Source organism: Arachis ipaensis, chromosome B4, assembly GCF_059453495.1.
Source record: "Arachis ipaensis isolate K30076 ecotype BB chromosome B4, ASM5945349v1, whole genome shotgun sequence".
NCBI lineage: Eukaryota > Viridiplantae > Streptophyta > Magnoliopsida > Fabales > Fabaceae > Arachis > Arachis ipaensis.
Genome location: NC_142439.1, coordinates 9,097,816 through 9,113,342, shown reverse-complemented (window position 1 = coordinate 9,113,342; position 15,527 = coordinate 9,097,816). Strand labels below are relative to the sequence as shown.

At 35.1% G+C, this 15,527-nt stretch overlaps 1 protein-coding gene across 1 annotated transcript; it reads left to right on the top strand.

Moving 5' to 3' along the window:
• Window positions 1–1,419: 1,419 nt before the first annotated feature.
• On the top strand, window positions 1,420–3,720 carry LOC107638777 (uncharacterized). Its single transcript, XM_016342166.3, has 5 exons — window positions 1,420–2,005; window positions 2,070–2,236; window positions 2,532–3,207; window positions 3,292–3,383; window positions 3,468–3,720. The coding sequence occupies exons 1-5, from the start codon at window positions 1,712–1,714 to the stop codon at window positions 3,604–3,606; spliced, it is 1,368 nt and encodes a 455-aa protein (XP_016197652.1). The 5' UTR covers window positions 1,420–1,711; the 3' UTR covers window positions 3,607–3,720.
• The last annotated feature ends 11,807 nt before the right edge of the window (window positions 3,721–15,527 follow it).

Sequence of the window (15,527 nt, the reverse complement as noted above, 5' to 3'; positions counted from 1 at the left end):
CATCGACCCATTGAGCAAGAACTTCTACAGAAGACATTCTTTCCTAAGGTATGATGAAAACCTACAAAAGAAAAGGGAAAGAATCAAAAACGAGAGTTCCTAAGGGGCATGGAATCAAACAGAAGCCTACGACGTCACCTTCTCTCCCTCTAAATAATAAAAAGCATGCAAACAGAAGCACTTAGTAAAAGAGAAGGAGAGAAAGAACCAACCTTTGCCTGGAAAAAGGTAGAGGAAAATGAAAGCCTTCAAGCAAAAATGCTCCACGAACGGATGAGAAGAAAATTTGGAAAATCGCAGAAACGAAACAACGAAAGAGAGGGAAAGTATTTATAGATACGTTAGGGGCATAATGGTAAAAACGAAAAGCGGTCATTAATGGGTGCACCGTTACCAAGGTAATTAATACCTACGCAAACCTCTAATGGACGCGACGTTTGATTAGACGTAACTGTGAAAACCAAAAGTCACGAAAGTCACGTCGGTTCCGAACAATCACGTCGGTTCCCTCACAAGTCGGCTACGAGTAGGGGCACTATTCATACCCTGACCCAATGATAAGGCCCAGGTCCAGATGAAAGGCCCAATCCGAAGGATTGAGCCTCGCACTACACCGACCTTCTCTCTATGAAGTCGGTTCTTACCACGACTTGCCCTAAAGAAGTCGGGGACAAGGATTAGCTGGCAGATAAGCACTCATTCAAATGAGTAACTGCCCCTAAAATCTCTCTACCCACTTCCAGGAGCCATATCTCAACTTCCCTAAGATAAAGGGACGGTTATCCACCTTAAATGGCGGAACTACTCCAACGGTGGTTATGGGTTCACCACTATAAATACACTGACGCTCCTCAGGTATAACAGAGACCCAATACTCTCTAGACCTGTTTTGCTCCCTTTGCTGACTTTGGCATCGGAGTGTCTTTGCAGGTACCACCCCCCATTTTCTCATACCGAAGTCGGACGGGGGCCTTGGATCATCAATCCGCGTGGATACTTCCTCATTCAGACGATTGGGCCAGCCAAACTAATCCAACCCAATAATCTCCGGTTACCCATCGTAACAGGTATATAGCATTTTTTCCCCTGCTATTCCTCCCTAAGAACGAACATTTCTGTCATTTCACCCTAACACTATTCAATTATCTTATATATCCACAAATTTTTGTGTGTAAATAATTATCTTATCCTTTTAAAATGTAATTCTTAACAATAATATAAAAAAAATTTAAAAAACTAATTATAATATAAACCAATTTTTTTATTTTTTATTTTAAAATTAAAAAAAATTGAATAATAGAAAAATGTTTTTTTGTGTAATAAATTTGTTCTTTAATTAATTGACTAAAGTTTGATTCATTCCTAGTTGGGTGACTTGGGTCTGTGGCGAAAGCGTATGAAAAATGGTTGCATGCATCACAAAGAAATCTCGTGCAAAAGATGTAGCCATGCAGGCTGGGACGAAGGGATTTCTAAAAAAAATTGAAATTGCATATTGGTCTCTCAAAAAATTAATAATTGCACATATTTTCCCTTTACAAAATGAGCCATGATTAATTAATAATAGTAAATCCCACCCACATCAAGCGCTCTGCAATTCTAACAAAGCTCCTCCGCAAGCGCCCGCCATATCGGCCACTCCCGGCGGCGCAACCACCGCATTTCACAGCTCCATTGCATTGCATTGTTGAAGACTCGAACAACAAAAACAATGCGGAATCTCTCACCTTCTCATTCTCCCTCTGAGATCGAAATGGAAATTCCACTGCCAACAGCAACAGCAGAGCCGTTCCGATTGGAGAGAGCAGTATGCAGCCATGGCCTCTTCATGATGGCACCTAACCACTGGGACCCACTCTCCAACACTCTCACCCGCCCCCTCCGTCTTGATTCCTCCGCAAACGTCGTCGTTTCGCTTTCTCAGCACTCTGATCGCCCCGGTTTCCTCAATGTTAGAGTTCGGGGAATCAACTCCCTCTCTTCTCAGCAAGAACGCCACTTGAAGGTATCCAACTCTTCAATTGCTTCTTTCGGTTCGATCCGCTTTCTTCGGGTGTGGTTTTTTTCAGGATCAGGTGGCGAGGATGCTGCGTTTGTCCGAGGCGGAAGACAAGGCCGTGAGAGAGTTCACCAAGCTGCACTCTGATGATCGGAATCGAAGCTTTTGCGGGAGGGTCTTTAGGTCTCCCACGCTATTTGAGGATATGGTCAAGTGTATCCTTCTCTGCAACTGTCAGTGAGTGTCTTTTTCTCATGCCTACCATGTGTTTGACATAATGCCTCTGAAAATCTGAGTTTTTTAGATTACTTTTCAATCAAGATTACCCTAGATATAGTTTAGTAAATGGGACACTTTTATACTTTGAACCATTAGTGGACTTTACTTAGTAGAACAATGCTTACTAGTGGAAGTTGATATTGTTATATTGATGCATTCAAATAGCTCAGAAAAGATCTTGATTTGGATCTTTTGTTGATTGCATCGTGTCATGTCATACTTGCTGAAGTAACTCGCAAAACCTTTCTTTCAGGTGGCCAAGGACCTTGAGCATGGCTCAAGCGCTTTGTGAGATTCAGTTTGAACTGCAAAATGGATCATCCTGTGCAGGTGCAGATTCAGGAAATCCAAAAGTTGAGACTGAAGACTTTGTTCCAAAAACACCGACTACAAAAGAATCCAGGAGATCCAGAAAAAAGGGCAGGAAGTCTGGTGTTTCCGCAAAAGAAGAAATGCTTCCTAGGAAGAGATTAGATTTTAGAGTAGATGGGAGTTCGCAAACAGATCATGTGCTTATGACAGATATAGATGACAACGGTTCTCATGGTTGCAAATCTTGTGAAGTGACGAAGGAGCTAAGTTTGGATGATTCATCCCCTCCGAAAGAGATTTTTAATCGTATTGGAAATTTTCCTTCCCCTAGTGAGTTAGCGCACCTTGATGAGCTGTTTTTGGCAAAGCGATGCAAACTCGGATATAGAGCACGTCGTATAATAAAACTAGCTCAAGCTATTGTTGAAGGCAAAATTCAATTAGGACAGCTTGAAGAACTTTCCAAAGATGCAAGCTTATCCAGCTATGAGGAGCTGGATGAATGGCTAAAGCAAATTGAGGGATTCGGCCCTTTTACTCGAGCAAATGTACTTATGTGCATGGGATATTACCATGTCGTTCCAACGGATTCTGAAACTATTAGACACTTAAACCAGGTGTTGTTTTCTTGCTTTTCCTTGTTTCATGTATGCTAAATGATCTTGAATCTTGATATGTATGGGATTTGTTCATTATTGCAGGTTCATTCAAGAAATTCTACCTTGAAAACAATTCAAACAGATGTTGAAAAAATTTATGGAAAGTATGAGCCCTATCAGTTCCTGGCATACTGGTAAATAACAAGATGCCCAACTCTAAAACCTTCAAGTTTTCTTGGTGTTTTATGAAAGTTGTTTAAACATCTCCCTTTGAACAGGTCCGAAATATGGGACTTCTATGAAAAAAGATTTGGCAAGATGAATGAAATGCTTCCTTCTGACTATAAACTTATAACAGCTAGTAATATGAGAGGCCATCGGGAAGGCACAAGAAGGAAGAGAAACAGACCCTCCTGAAAATGCTAATATCAAGTCTTACTCTCCCATTCTAAATGCACCCTTCCTTTTTGTTACTTGAACAAGGTGTATTATCATCATCATTTAACAAGTGATTTGCCCCCCACCCAAAAATTGAAGAAAGCTCCTTGTTTCATGTTTATAATTATTTATAACATTTTGTTGCCTGTTAATAACAGTTGAGGTTGAGGGAATCTCTAAATTTGTTATCCCTTCTCTTTTTAGAAATGTAATGCGGCTACATTCTACATGGGATGTAAAATTATGGATTGCCATGTTTTCTAAATTTTAAATAGTAATATTAGGTCAAGTTCCTATGGAATACAGGTCTTATTTTATTTATTTGTTCTTTCTGGTTCTGGTTTTGATGAAAACGTAAAAAATAACAGAATCGATTCCACTTTAACAATGAATTTTACAATAATATAAACAGTAGATATAAAACTTAGATTATGACCAAATATGATTGTGTAATGGTGCATAATACCTTGATCATAATGACATAATGTTTATAATCTCAAATGAGCACCATGCACTCCTGTATACCAGTTATAGTATTAGTCATAAGGCATATAGTGTGTTTGGATTATAGTTTGTAAACGGGAATTTGTATAAAAGTGATTTTGCAAACTTAATTTTGATGAAAAATAAGTTTGTATTAACATGATTTATGTTTGGCAATCTTTATATCAAAATGGATTATAATAAAATAAATGTTATTTGGATTATACTACTCAAAATCACTTTTAGATAAAAAATTATTAAAAGAGACATCAATTTAAATAATTTTTTATATTATTCTATCATTTTATTTTAGATATTTGAATAAATTTTTTAATTAATTTTATAATAAAATTAATATTTACTTACTAAATTAAAATAACATATAAAAATTGATAAAATACATTTTAATACATAAAAACATTAAAAAGAGTACTATACATTTTATAATGTCAAACAAAAAAAAATGCTCTATATTATTTTAGTACTGTTATTATTTGAAATATTTTAAATAATATATTATAACTTGAAAGCTTCAAGACAGATAACCAGAAATATTGTTGACGGTTGACCACATAAATATTTTCATCACAAAGCATGAAAACCAGTTCAAGTCTGGACAAAATTATGTACGCAGAAAATAAAACAAACTCAAGTTCTAATAAGAAAACTACCAAATTCTTGTCAATTGCATGTCAATATATTTTTAGCTTTTAAATATCAGTAGCTATCCTTGCCATCTTCATGCCAATAATTCTTAACAATTAGGTTGATGTGCATGGCATTTCTATTTCTTCCAGTATCAAGAGGTTCTGTTATATATACAATGCTTTACACACAAAGTCATTTTGTTTTTCATAGACTAAACTGCATTCAGATATGCCTTTGAAACTCATTTGGTTCTGTAAACATTTTATAGACAGAATTTTTATGAAATACAAATCTATAATGATTAATTTTGATATATATATAGTATTTTTTATTAAATAAACAAAAAGTGAATTAATAGACACGATAATGTCTATTAATACAATAGTGTTTATATATATATATAAGGCTGCTTGAAGTTTTTATATCGTTGTTTTGTTCCTAGACAACGGAATAAGAATATAACACCTATCAGCCAACTATGCTAGGTTGAGACTTGATTGAATTAGGGTCCAACATTTTAATTTTGTGATTATTTCTTGAAGAATAAAATCAATTTTTTCGTTTATAAATATTCAAAATACTTTGTTATATCCATTCGAGTTATAACTCATTGGCTAAAAATTTAGAAAGATAGGAGACTCGAACCCGCAACAGTTGCGGGTTCGAGTCTCCTATCTTTAGTTAAAAAAAAAATACTTTGTTATATCATGTACTGAAATATTAGTAATATTATGCTTTAAATTTAAAAAATAATTACAAGTTTAAGCATTTTTATGTGTTATTAAATTATTGTGTTCGAGTGAGTTTTAAACTACAAAGTAAAAGCTTTATTGTGGTTGAATCATATAGTGAATCATTATATATTGAATCTTAAGTAAAATGCCACGAATTCGTGTGAATATTACATATGGAAAAGTATACGTTGTCAAGAGGAGAGTCTGTCAACTATTACCAACACAAATTAAAAAGAATTTAAATAATTTTAAATGGCTTAATTAGGAATTAAAGTAGGGTCCATGAATAACATTAAGAAAGAGTGTGGAATTTGTAACTGTGCATGAGGTGAATAGAACTTTGAAAGAGTAGCCCGCGACACTAATCCGATCACGCAACCCTAATTCTAGTTCTCATCGCCGACCGTGTCTCCTTCCATCGTGAACATTTCTAGTCACCGGGACGCCGCCAAGACCATTCGACGGTGACTGCCTCTCCCCCCTGATCCCACTTGAGTGAACCAACAGCCCCGTGGAAGAGAGCCACGACGTCAGTGCATGAAGGTGTCGCAGAACCCTCTTATCCTCAACCATCCCTGGTAATCTCTCCGTCCTCAAGTCGTTTATGTCAACTTGAATCTGAAATCACCGTTCGATTTGTGACACAGACCCTTCCTCGAGAGCCCATTTTCGGTCACCGCAATTCCCTTGACGGCGATTGTATTACATTTCATCCATGGATCCATCAATTTGCGATGAAGCATCGTACGACACTGCATATGATGTGGGTGGTCATTCTAATTCCATCGACCTTAATGTTCCGTCTCTGAGTGAAGATGAGACACCACATGTGGACAAGGTAATTTGTGCGTTAGTAGCGTATGTGGTTATGCCTATCTGTAACTTATCTTTTATGTGTTTATTGTTGAGATATTAGTAGTGATACACTTTATTGTAAAGGTTGTGATTTTGTTTGTTTAATTAGAATTGGTGTGGATATTCTTTCGTTCAATTATGCTAGAACAATCATAGAATGATGCTACTTTTACTACTTGTGATGTGTTTTATTATTCTTTTGTTCACCATGTTGAGATTATGGTTGCAGTTTTGAGTAGTTTTTTTCTATGTTTTTTATGCTTATGATCATGGATATTGGTGTTTTCTATCGGTTTAGTTTTGGTTGTTTAATATAGGTATTTTCAAAAGATAAGTGGTTGTTGGAAGTGTTTTTATGGGTGTCGAATGGTCGATGTTTATCTTCTTTGTTGATATGTGCTCAGTTATCGATTTCAGGAGAAAGAATCTGTAGACGAAATTCAAATAGAGGATGATGCACCCCAATCAGTAATGAGGTGTGAAACATATCTTATTATTGTTGCAAAATTATCGAGATATTTGAAATTAATTACTTTAGTATTTTTTATATTGAATGATATTTTTTCTGAATGGCTTTGCAGTTGCCGGAGAAGACATGACGGAATTTGACGCGAGTCCTGGAAGACACATCTGGGATTACATGAAAACACATCCGGGAAGACATGACGGAATTTGACGCGAGTCCTGGAAGACACATCCGGGATAACATGAAAACACGAGAGACACATTCGTGTAAGACACCTCTAGAAGAAGACACATCCATATATAGACAGCTCCTAAAAAGTCACTGCTAAAAGACACCTCCAGTACAAGACATATCCATCTATGGACACCTCCAGATAGTCACAGCAGAAGACACGTCTCCCAGAAGACACTTCCAGTGGAAGATACATCCATCTATAGACACCTCCAAAAAATTCACTGCTAAAAGACACTTCCAGTAGAAGACACATCCATCTATAAACACCTCCATAAAATCGCAGCAGAAGACACCTCTCCCAGAAGATACTTCCTGCAGAGGACACGTCCATATGTACACACATCCGAAGAACTCACAGCAGTAAGTCACTTTCCTTGAAAGACACATCCTAAGTTAAACAACGGATCAAACGAGACATATGTAAAAGACACTTCTCCCAAAACACACATATGAGAAAAGACACCTGCCAACAATACACGACTAAGATAGACACATAATGAAAAAGTTACATGTATATGAAGACACTTCCACCAGATCATAGTTCTGTTTTTAGTCAACTGCGAAGAATACATAACTAACAATGTATGGCCAAAAAAAGTAGAGACATCCATAGACATCTAGGAACCTCGATAGGTTTATTCACTGGCAATAAAAATACTTCAAAACGCCGAAGTTGTTTAGCCTGTGCACAAAATTATCCGAAACCAATGTGCAAAAGACAGAATTCATATCTACAGGACATGCATTATCGTTCAATTTGCCAATTAAGTACATCAAGGTTCAAAGTGTAACTACCCGTAAACAGCATAGGAATCCAAAAGAACTAGTCACATTGTGTAAGACAAGTAAAATATCTAATCCCAACAAAAATATAGCATAGGATGTGAGGATATTCCCGCTCAAGGTAAACACAGATGTAACATGGAGCCTTTTTCTTCCAATGTTTATCTCCTTCTGGTTATCCTTTTCTTCGGCTTTCCTCCAACTCGCTGTAGAATGCTCTTTGTATCAGGTGCTGTGAATGGTGTCCTAACCTCCATACGTTTGTTCCTTGGTTAGTTGCGGCGCATAGGAGGTTGAGCACGGCTGTCAAGGGCATGCAAGGCATCTCCAAAGGATGTATTTTTGTGACATGGGATGATGTCCAGGATTATTTCCAATCTGTATAACTTCATGATATCCTGCATGTAGAAATCAATGTTAAAGAATCGCTTGTATGTACAGACATTGGCCTGTATTCAAAAAATATTTTAACTAGGTATGTAAATTTGGAACGGATAGCAAAAAATCGTGTAACACTGAAAACACTAAAAACACCCACACAAATCCAGATTGAGATAATCGAATTTGTAAGACCAACCGTGTACCACCTAAATGTATAGTAACATATTCAAACTGAGTACGCAAAAAAAAAAAAAAAAAAAACCTCCAAGACACATTGCATAAAAGCTAAATGTGATCACAGTACACACCAACCATAGTATCAATATGCAACATTGCACCTGTCGCTTGGTGAACCATGAAGCAACCAACTATTTACAAAAAAATTATATAGATCTCAAGGCATTTTTTGAACAAAAAATGAAGACAGCAATTATTTAAATGGCAACGTATCGAATCTGAGCATGGAAAAAGACTTTTATCCACATTTCAACAAGCCTAATTATGCTCAAGACATACACCAATTTTTAAGTGAATTTGCTGTTCTGTGTGTCATAGGAAACTTTAGCACGACACACAATAAGGTATGCAAAGTAAAAAAAAAAAAAAAGAGCAAATGTGTTGACGATGAAATCACAAGCATTAATTGAAGAACAAGCAAATATGTTTTTAAAGCTATTTTTTTTACTACTTATTAAGTGAATTATTACTTGATGCACAAAGAATTTATTAACCGCAATGTTACTTTTATACTTCCTTCTTACTTTTACAAAGCAAAACAAAAAATAGGAACTTATAAATTGAATTGATTATTCCATCAAGCTGCTCAGAAAAGCAAAAAGATTTAATACTAGTTACTGCTGTTGTGTGTGTCATAATAAAACTGGGCACAAGACACACTAACTTATGCATTTTTTTCAAACTTCAAACATGTACGTATTATATCTAGATATAGTTCAAGCTAAGTTGTAATTTTAAGAAGTAATCAGAAGACACATCCGAGATAGATAATTACCCTAAACTAAGATGATGAGGCTCACAGTGGCAATCTAATGCATCAAATATAGCACATATATGGCTAGATATAGAAAAAAAAATATACCATATTAAAGGAAACTGTCATAAGGAGGTGATATACTTACTGTTGAATAATATAACAGGCACATGCTTCACAAAATAAACTATTGAATACTAAATTAAATATATCACTAAATTATACATGAGAATAATAAAACCAAAACATGGGAGAAAAGAAACAAAAAAGTTGACAATGGAAACACTATTATATAGCAGGGGAATCACAAATATGTTCCAAATTCCACATGACAGTCAAAATCCATCCAATAAAAATCATATCAGTGATTAGGACAGCAGCATTTTTTCCATACAATCGTGACATCACTATGATAATTATATATCTAATTTTCATTACAAATTATTTAGACTTAGAAAAATTAGCCTAATTGTCACTGCCGCACTTGGGTAAAATTGATATTAACAGGAGTTTGTATTTAATATGCTACTTTATATTTTGGAAAAAGACAAATCAATCTTCTAATATATTGTGTCTTTTTCTTTTTCATATAGTTGATCACAGCATAGTAAATCATGTTAACTTGGGAACCATATCAACAATAAAAACAGTTACTTTACAATTTCTATTTTTCTAAATGAAACATGCAATAGACACAGCACCATTATTGACTCAATCTCAACTCCAATTTATTGTTCACAAATGATTCATAGCACCAGGAATTAGTGAAAACCTTGAAGACCCACTTACCTTTTGTTGCGCCGGTGTCGGAGGGAAGACACACTACGAGGCAGGCTCGAACTCGAGACAGGGAGCGACGCTAGGTTGGCGATGCGGCGGGCAAAGAGTTTTGGGGATGCTATTGTCTCCATGAGGTCGGAAGAGTCCCGCTGCAGCGTGTCTCGAGGCGGAGCTACGAAAGGGCGTCGCGTTGAAGGTGTCACGTGTGGATGCGTCTTCAAAGCCCATCTGACATCAACATGCAGCGGTGCCAGGGTCACTTGGGCGACTGTGGGACCGTTCTTGTTAGTGGCGGCGTATTGTTTCCTGGCGGCATTGACTCCGTTGACAAAGGCGACAGGCGACAACTGCAATCCGGCGTCCTTTGCGGCGCTGAAAGTGGAGTTGGGGAATGGGGTGTGTCTCAACGGTAACACCAAGTGAAGAGATGGTAAATTAGGGTAAGAGGAGTAAACAAGTGGCTTTGGGATTAACCTGGGTTAATTTAGGATGTGGTTTTTTTTAATAAGTGGGCTTTGTGAACCAGCCCAATAATCATTGGTAGATATTGGCAGATTTCATCTTGGTAACGTAGCACGATTGATTACATATATAGAGGGTGCAATAAAGTTTTCTTGTGATAAGGATGCATGAGGTGGATGTCCACTAATGCTTGGGCGGCTAATTTTTTTAAGTAAAAAGTTCAGATTATTAAATAAAGACTAAAATTAATTACATTTAAAATTTTAACTTTTGTACATCTATAAATAAAGAATCTGATATGAAGAATAACACACACACAGCAATAATAAAAACATTCTTCTCTCTTTATACAATAATTTTCTCTTTTCTCTATCTTTGTAGGTTTTAAGTTTACACTATATATATAATATTAGTAAATATATTAATCATCTTTATTATATTGAAATAGTAATTGTGGTGAATATTACTATTAGAATTATCTAATTATACTTCTTTATTTTATATTTATTACCTCTTCCTTATTTATTTATTTATTTTACAACACGTTATCAGCACGTGACTCTGATCAAATTTTAGGGAGACTCAGATAATAATTTTCATTATGTCGAAACTCTCTTATCTTGAATTTAATGCTCTTGATATATCTGGAAACAACTATTTATCATGGATATTAGATGCTAAAATTTATCTTGATTCAATGGATCTTGGAGATACCATTAAGGCTAAAAATAATGCATTCCAGAAGGATAAAGCCAAAGCCATGATCTTCCTTCGTCATCATCTTGACGAAGGATTGAAAAATGAATATCTCACATTAAAAGATCCTGCAGATTTGTGGAAAGACCTTGAAAAAATGTATAATCATAAGACAGTGATACTTCCTCAAACCCGATATGAGTGGACGCATTTACGTCTCCAGAATTTTAAATCCATAAATGAATACAATTCAGCAATATTTTGAATCACCTCACGAATGAAATTATGTGGAAAAAAGATAACTGATAATGATATGTTAGAGAAAAATTTCTCGACATTCCATGCCTTGAATGTGCTCCTACAGCAGCAGTATCGAGAAAATGATTTAAAAAATATTCTGAGCTAATTTCTTACCTTCTTGTTGCTGAACGCAACAATGAGTTACTTTTAAAAAATCATGAAACGCGCCCAGCTGTCGGCGTCCTATTTCCTGAAGCAAATGCGGAAAATCATAACCCCAAAGAGATAAATGACAAGGTTTTAGCAACAAGAAAAATTATGAAAGGAAGAAAAATTATGTTCACAAGAAAGGATCTCACCAGAAGTGGGATAAAGAAAGAAATAATGGGTAAAATAATTCAACAGAGGAGAAATATTTCCGTTGTGGTGGAAAGGGTCATTGGTCGCGTACCTGTCGTACCCCAAGGCACCTAGTCGATCTTTATCAAGTATCTTTGAAAAAGGACGACAAAGGAAAGGAGACGAATTTTGTTTCAAATGATGCTGCTGAAAATTACACCACTCATTATGAAGTATCTGATTTCTTTGAGGATCCTAAAGGAAATATTGGTCATTTAATCAATGATGGAATAGTTTAATATGTTGGTCTGTTAAGTACTCATGTAAATAAATAATGTAAAAAACTTCTTAAGTTTTATTTTCTATGCATTTGAATTTCAAGTACGATGTATATAAATAATGTTTAATAAAATATTTATGAATTTTAAAATTATTGAATGTGTCAAGATAATAATAATAAAATTTTTAGTATATACTATACTTAGAAAAATATTTTCAATTAAGAAAATAATTTTACTGCACAAATATTTCAACTCATTCTATTATTATTTGTCTTTGAAGAAAATAGTAAAGACATATAGTGAAGATGTTTGCCTTGCGGATAGTGTAAGTTCGCACACCATTCTCAAAAATAATATATATTTTACTCATCTTGTACCAAAAGAAGAATATGTTAATACTATTATTGGCTCAGACAATGTGATAGAAGACTCCGGAAGAGCTATAATTTTATTTTTTAGAGGAACAAAATTCATAATAAATAATGCACTATTGTCTACCAAGTCTCTAAGAAACTTGTTGAGTTTTAAAGATATTCACCGAAATGGATATCATATTGAAATAATGAATGAGAAAAATCATGAGTACTTATGTATCACAACTCATGATTCAAATAAAAAAGTTATATTAGAAAACAACTATCGATTAAAATAAAAAAGTTATGTATCACAACTCTTGATTCATAACCTGGCATGATCAATTGGGTCATCTGAGAACAACCATGATGCGGAGAATTATCAAAACTCCCATTAATATTCACTAAAGAACTAGAAGATTCTCAAATCTAGAAAATTTTGTTATGCTGCATGTTCTCAAAGAAAGCTAATTTTAAGGCCATCATCAGTAAAGATTAGATTTGAGTCCTCTAAATTCCTAAAAAGGATTCAAGGTAATATATGTGGTTGTATTCATCCACCATGTGGATCTTTTAAATATTTTATGGTCCTAATAGACGCATTTTCGAGATGGTCACATGTGTGCTTGTTGTCTTCTCGCAACCTGGCGTTTGCGAGATTACTTACTCAAATTATTTGATTAAAAGCACAGTTTTCAGTAAATCCAATCAAAGCAATTCGTCTTGATAATACTGTTGAATTTACTTCCCAAGCCTTTGATGCTTATTGTATGGCTAACGAAATAAGCGTTGAACATCCAGTAGCTCATGTTCACACACAAAATGGGTTAGCAGAATCACTTATTAAACGTCTCCAATTAATTGTTAGACCCTTACTTATGAGAACAAATCTCCCAACCTCGGTTTGGGGCATGCTATTTTACATATCGCGACACTTATTCGTTTGAGACCAACAAGTTACCATCAGTTCTTTCCTATGCAATTAGCTTTTGGCCAGCAGCCAAATATTTTCCATTTAAAAATATTCGGGTGTGTGGTATATGTTCCCATTGCACTACCTTGCCACACTAAAATGGGATTCCAAAGAAAATTGGGAAATATGTTGGATATGATTTTCCCTTTATAGTGAGGTATCTTGAGATACAAACTGGAGATGTATTTAAATATCGATTTGCAGATTGTCATTTTGATGAATCAAAATTTCCAACATTAGGGGGAGAGAATAAGCTTCCTGAAAAGGAACTTAATTGGGATGCATCATCCTTAATGCATTTAGATCCCCGATCAGGACAATGCGAACTAGAAGTTCAAAAGATTATACATTTGCAAAGAATAGCAAATGAATTGCCTGATACATTTTCTGATACAAAAAGGATAACTAAATCTTATATACCAGCCGAAAATGCTCCAATTCGAATTGATATCCCAGTCGGACAAATAGCCACCGAAATAAATTCACGTCAAAAGTGTGGTAGGCCTGTCAGTTCCAAAGACAAAAATCCTCAAAAAAGAAAAGAGGTAAATACTATTCCTGTTGAAAAAGACATAGTAAAGACACCTACAGTTGTCCAAAATTCTGATATAGTTTTGACGCCAAAAGACGTCCAGGTACCTGAAATTTGTGAAAATGACGAGATCTCGATAAATTATGTCTTTTAGGAGAAAAATGGGATTGAAAAAAGACAATTATCAATGAAATATTTGCATATAATATGACATTAAATATCATGCATGAAAGTAAGGATCTTGAGTCAAGAACAGTCGAAGAATGTCGACAAAGAAATGATTGGCCAAAATGGGAAGAAGGTATGAAGGTTGAGTTAGACTCACTTGCAAAACGTGAAGTCTTTGGACCTATAGTTCGTACACCAGAAGATGTAAAACCTGTTGGATAGAAATTGGTATTTGTGAGAAAACGAAATGAGAAAAATGAAGTTGTACTCTATAAAGCTCGACTTGTGGCATAAGGTTTTTCACAAAGGTCCGGTATGAAGAAATATATTCCCCTATAGTGGATTCAAAAACATTGCATTATTTGGTCAGTTTATCCGCATACCATAAACTACATATGCATTTAATGTATGTGGTAACAGCCTCCTTATACGGATCATTAGATCGTGATATCTATATGAAAATCCCTAAAGGATTAAACATATCTGATCTAAATCATCCAATGAATATTCACAGGGGTTATACTCAATCAAATTACAAAGATTTTTATATGGGTTAAAGCAATCTGGACGAATATGGTGTAATCATCTTACTAAGTATCTGGCCAAAAATGGATTCAAGAATGATGATATTTGCTCATGTGTTTTCATAAAAAAACTGCATCTGGCTTCATTATAATTGTTGTGTACATCGATGATTTAAATATCATTGGAACCCCTAAAAAGATTCCAAAAATTATAAAAGTTCTAAAAGAAGAGTTTGAGATGAAAGATCTTAAAAATACTAAATTTTGTCTCGACCTGCAGATCGAGCATACAAAAAATAGGATCTTTATTCATAAAACAACATACACAGAAAAGATTTTGAAGAGATTTTATATGGATAAGTCACATCCCTTGAGTACCCCAATGATCATAGGTCTTTGGATGTGGAAATTGATCAATTCCGTCCTAAAGAAGAAAATAAAGACATCCTTGATCCTGAAGTACCATATCTTAGTGCCATTGGGCACTAATATATCTTGTTAATAATACACGATCTGATATATCATTTACTGTAAATTTATTAGCAATGTATAGTTCCTCTCCAATCAGAAGACATTGGAATGAAATCAAACAAATCTTTCGATATCTTCATGGAACAGTTGATATGGGATTGTTTTATCCATATGGATCCATGTCACAACTAGTTGGCTATGCAGATGTAGGATACTTGTCTGATCCACACAAAAGGAGATCTCAAACAGGATACTTATTCACATATGGTGGTACAACTATATCATAGAAGTCCACGAAATAGACGATTGCAGCAGCATCCTCTAATCATGCTAAAATACTAGCAATACATGAAGCTAGTGTGAGTGTTTTTGGCTCAAAAATTTGATCCAATATATTCTGTCATCATGTGGACTGATTGACCATAAGATAGCTTCAGCTGTCCTTTTTGAAGATAATACAGCAAGCATAATTTAACTTAAAGGCGGATACATCAAAGGTGACAGGA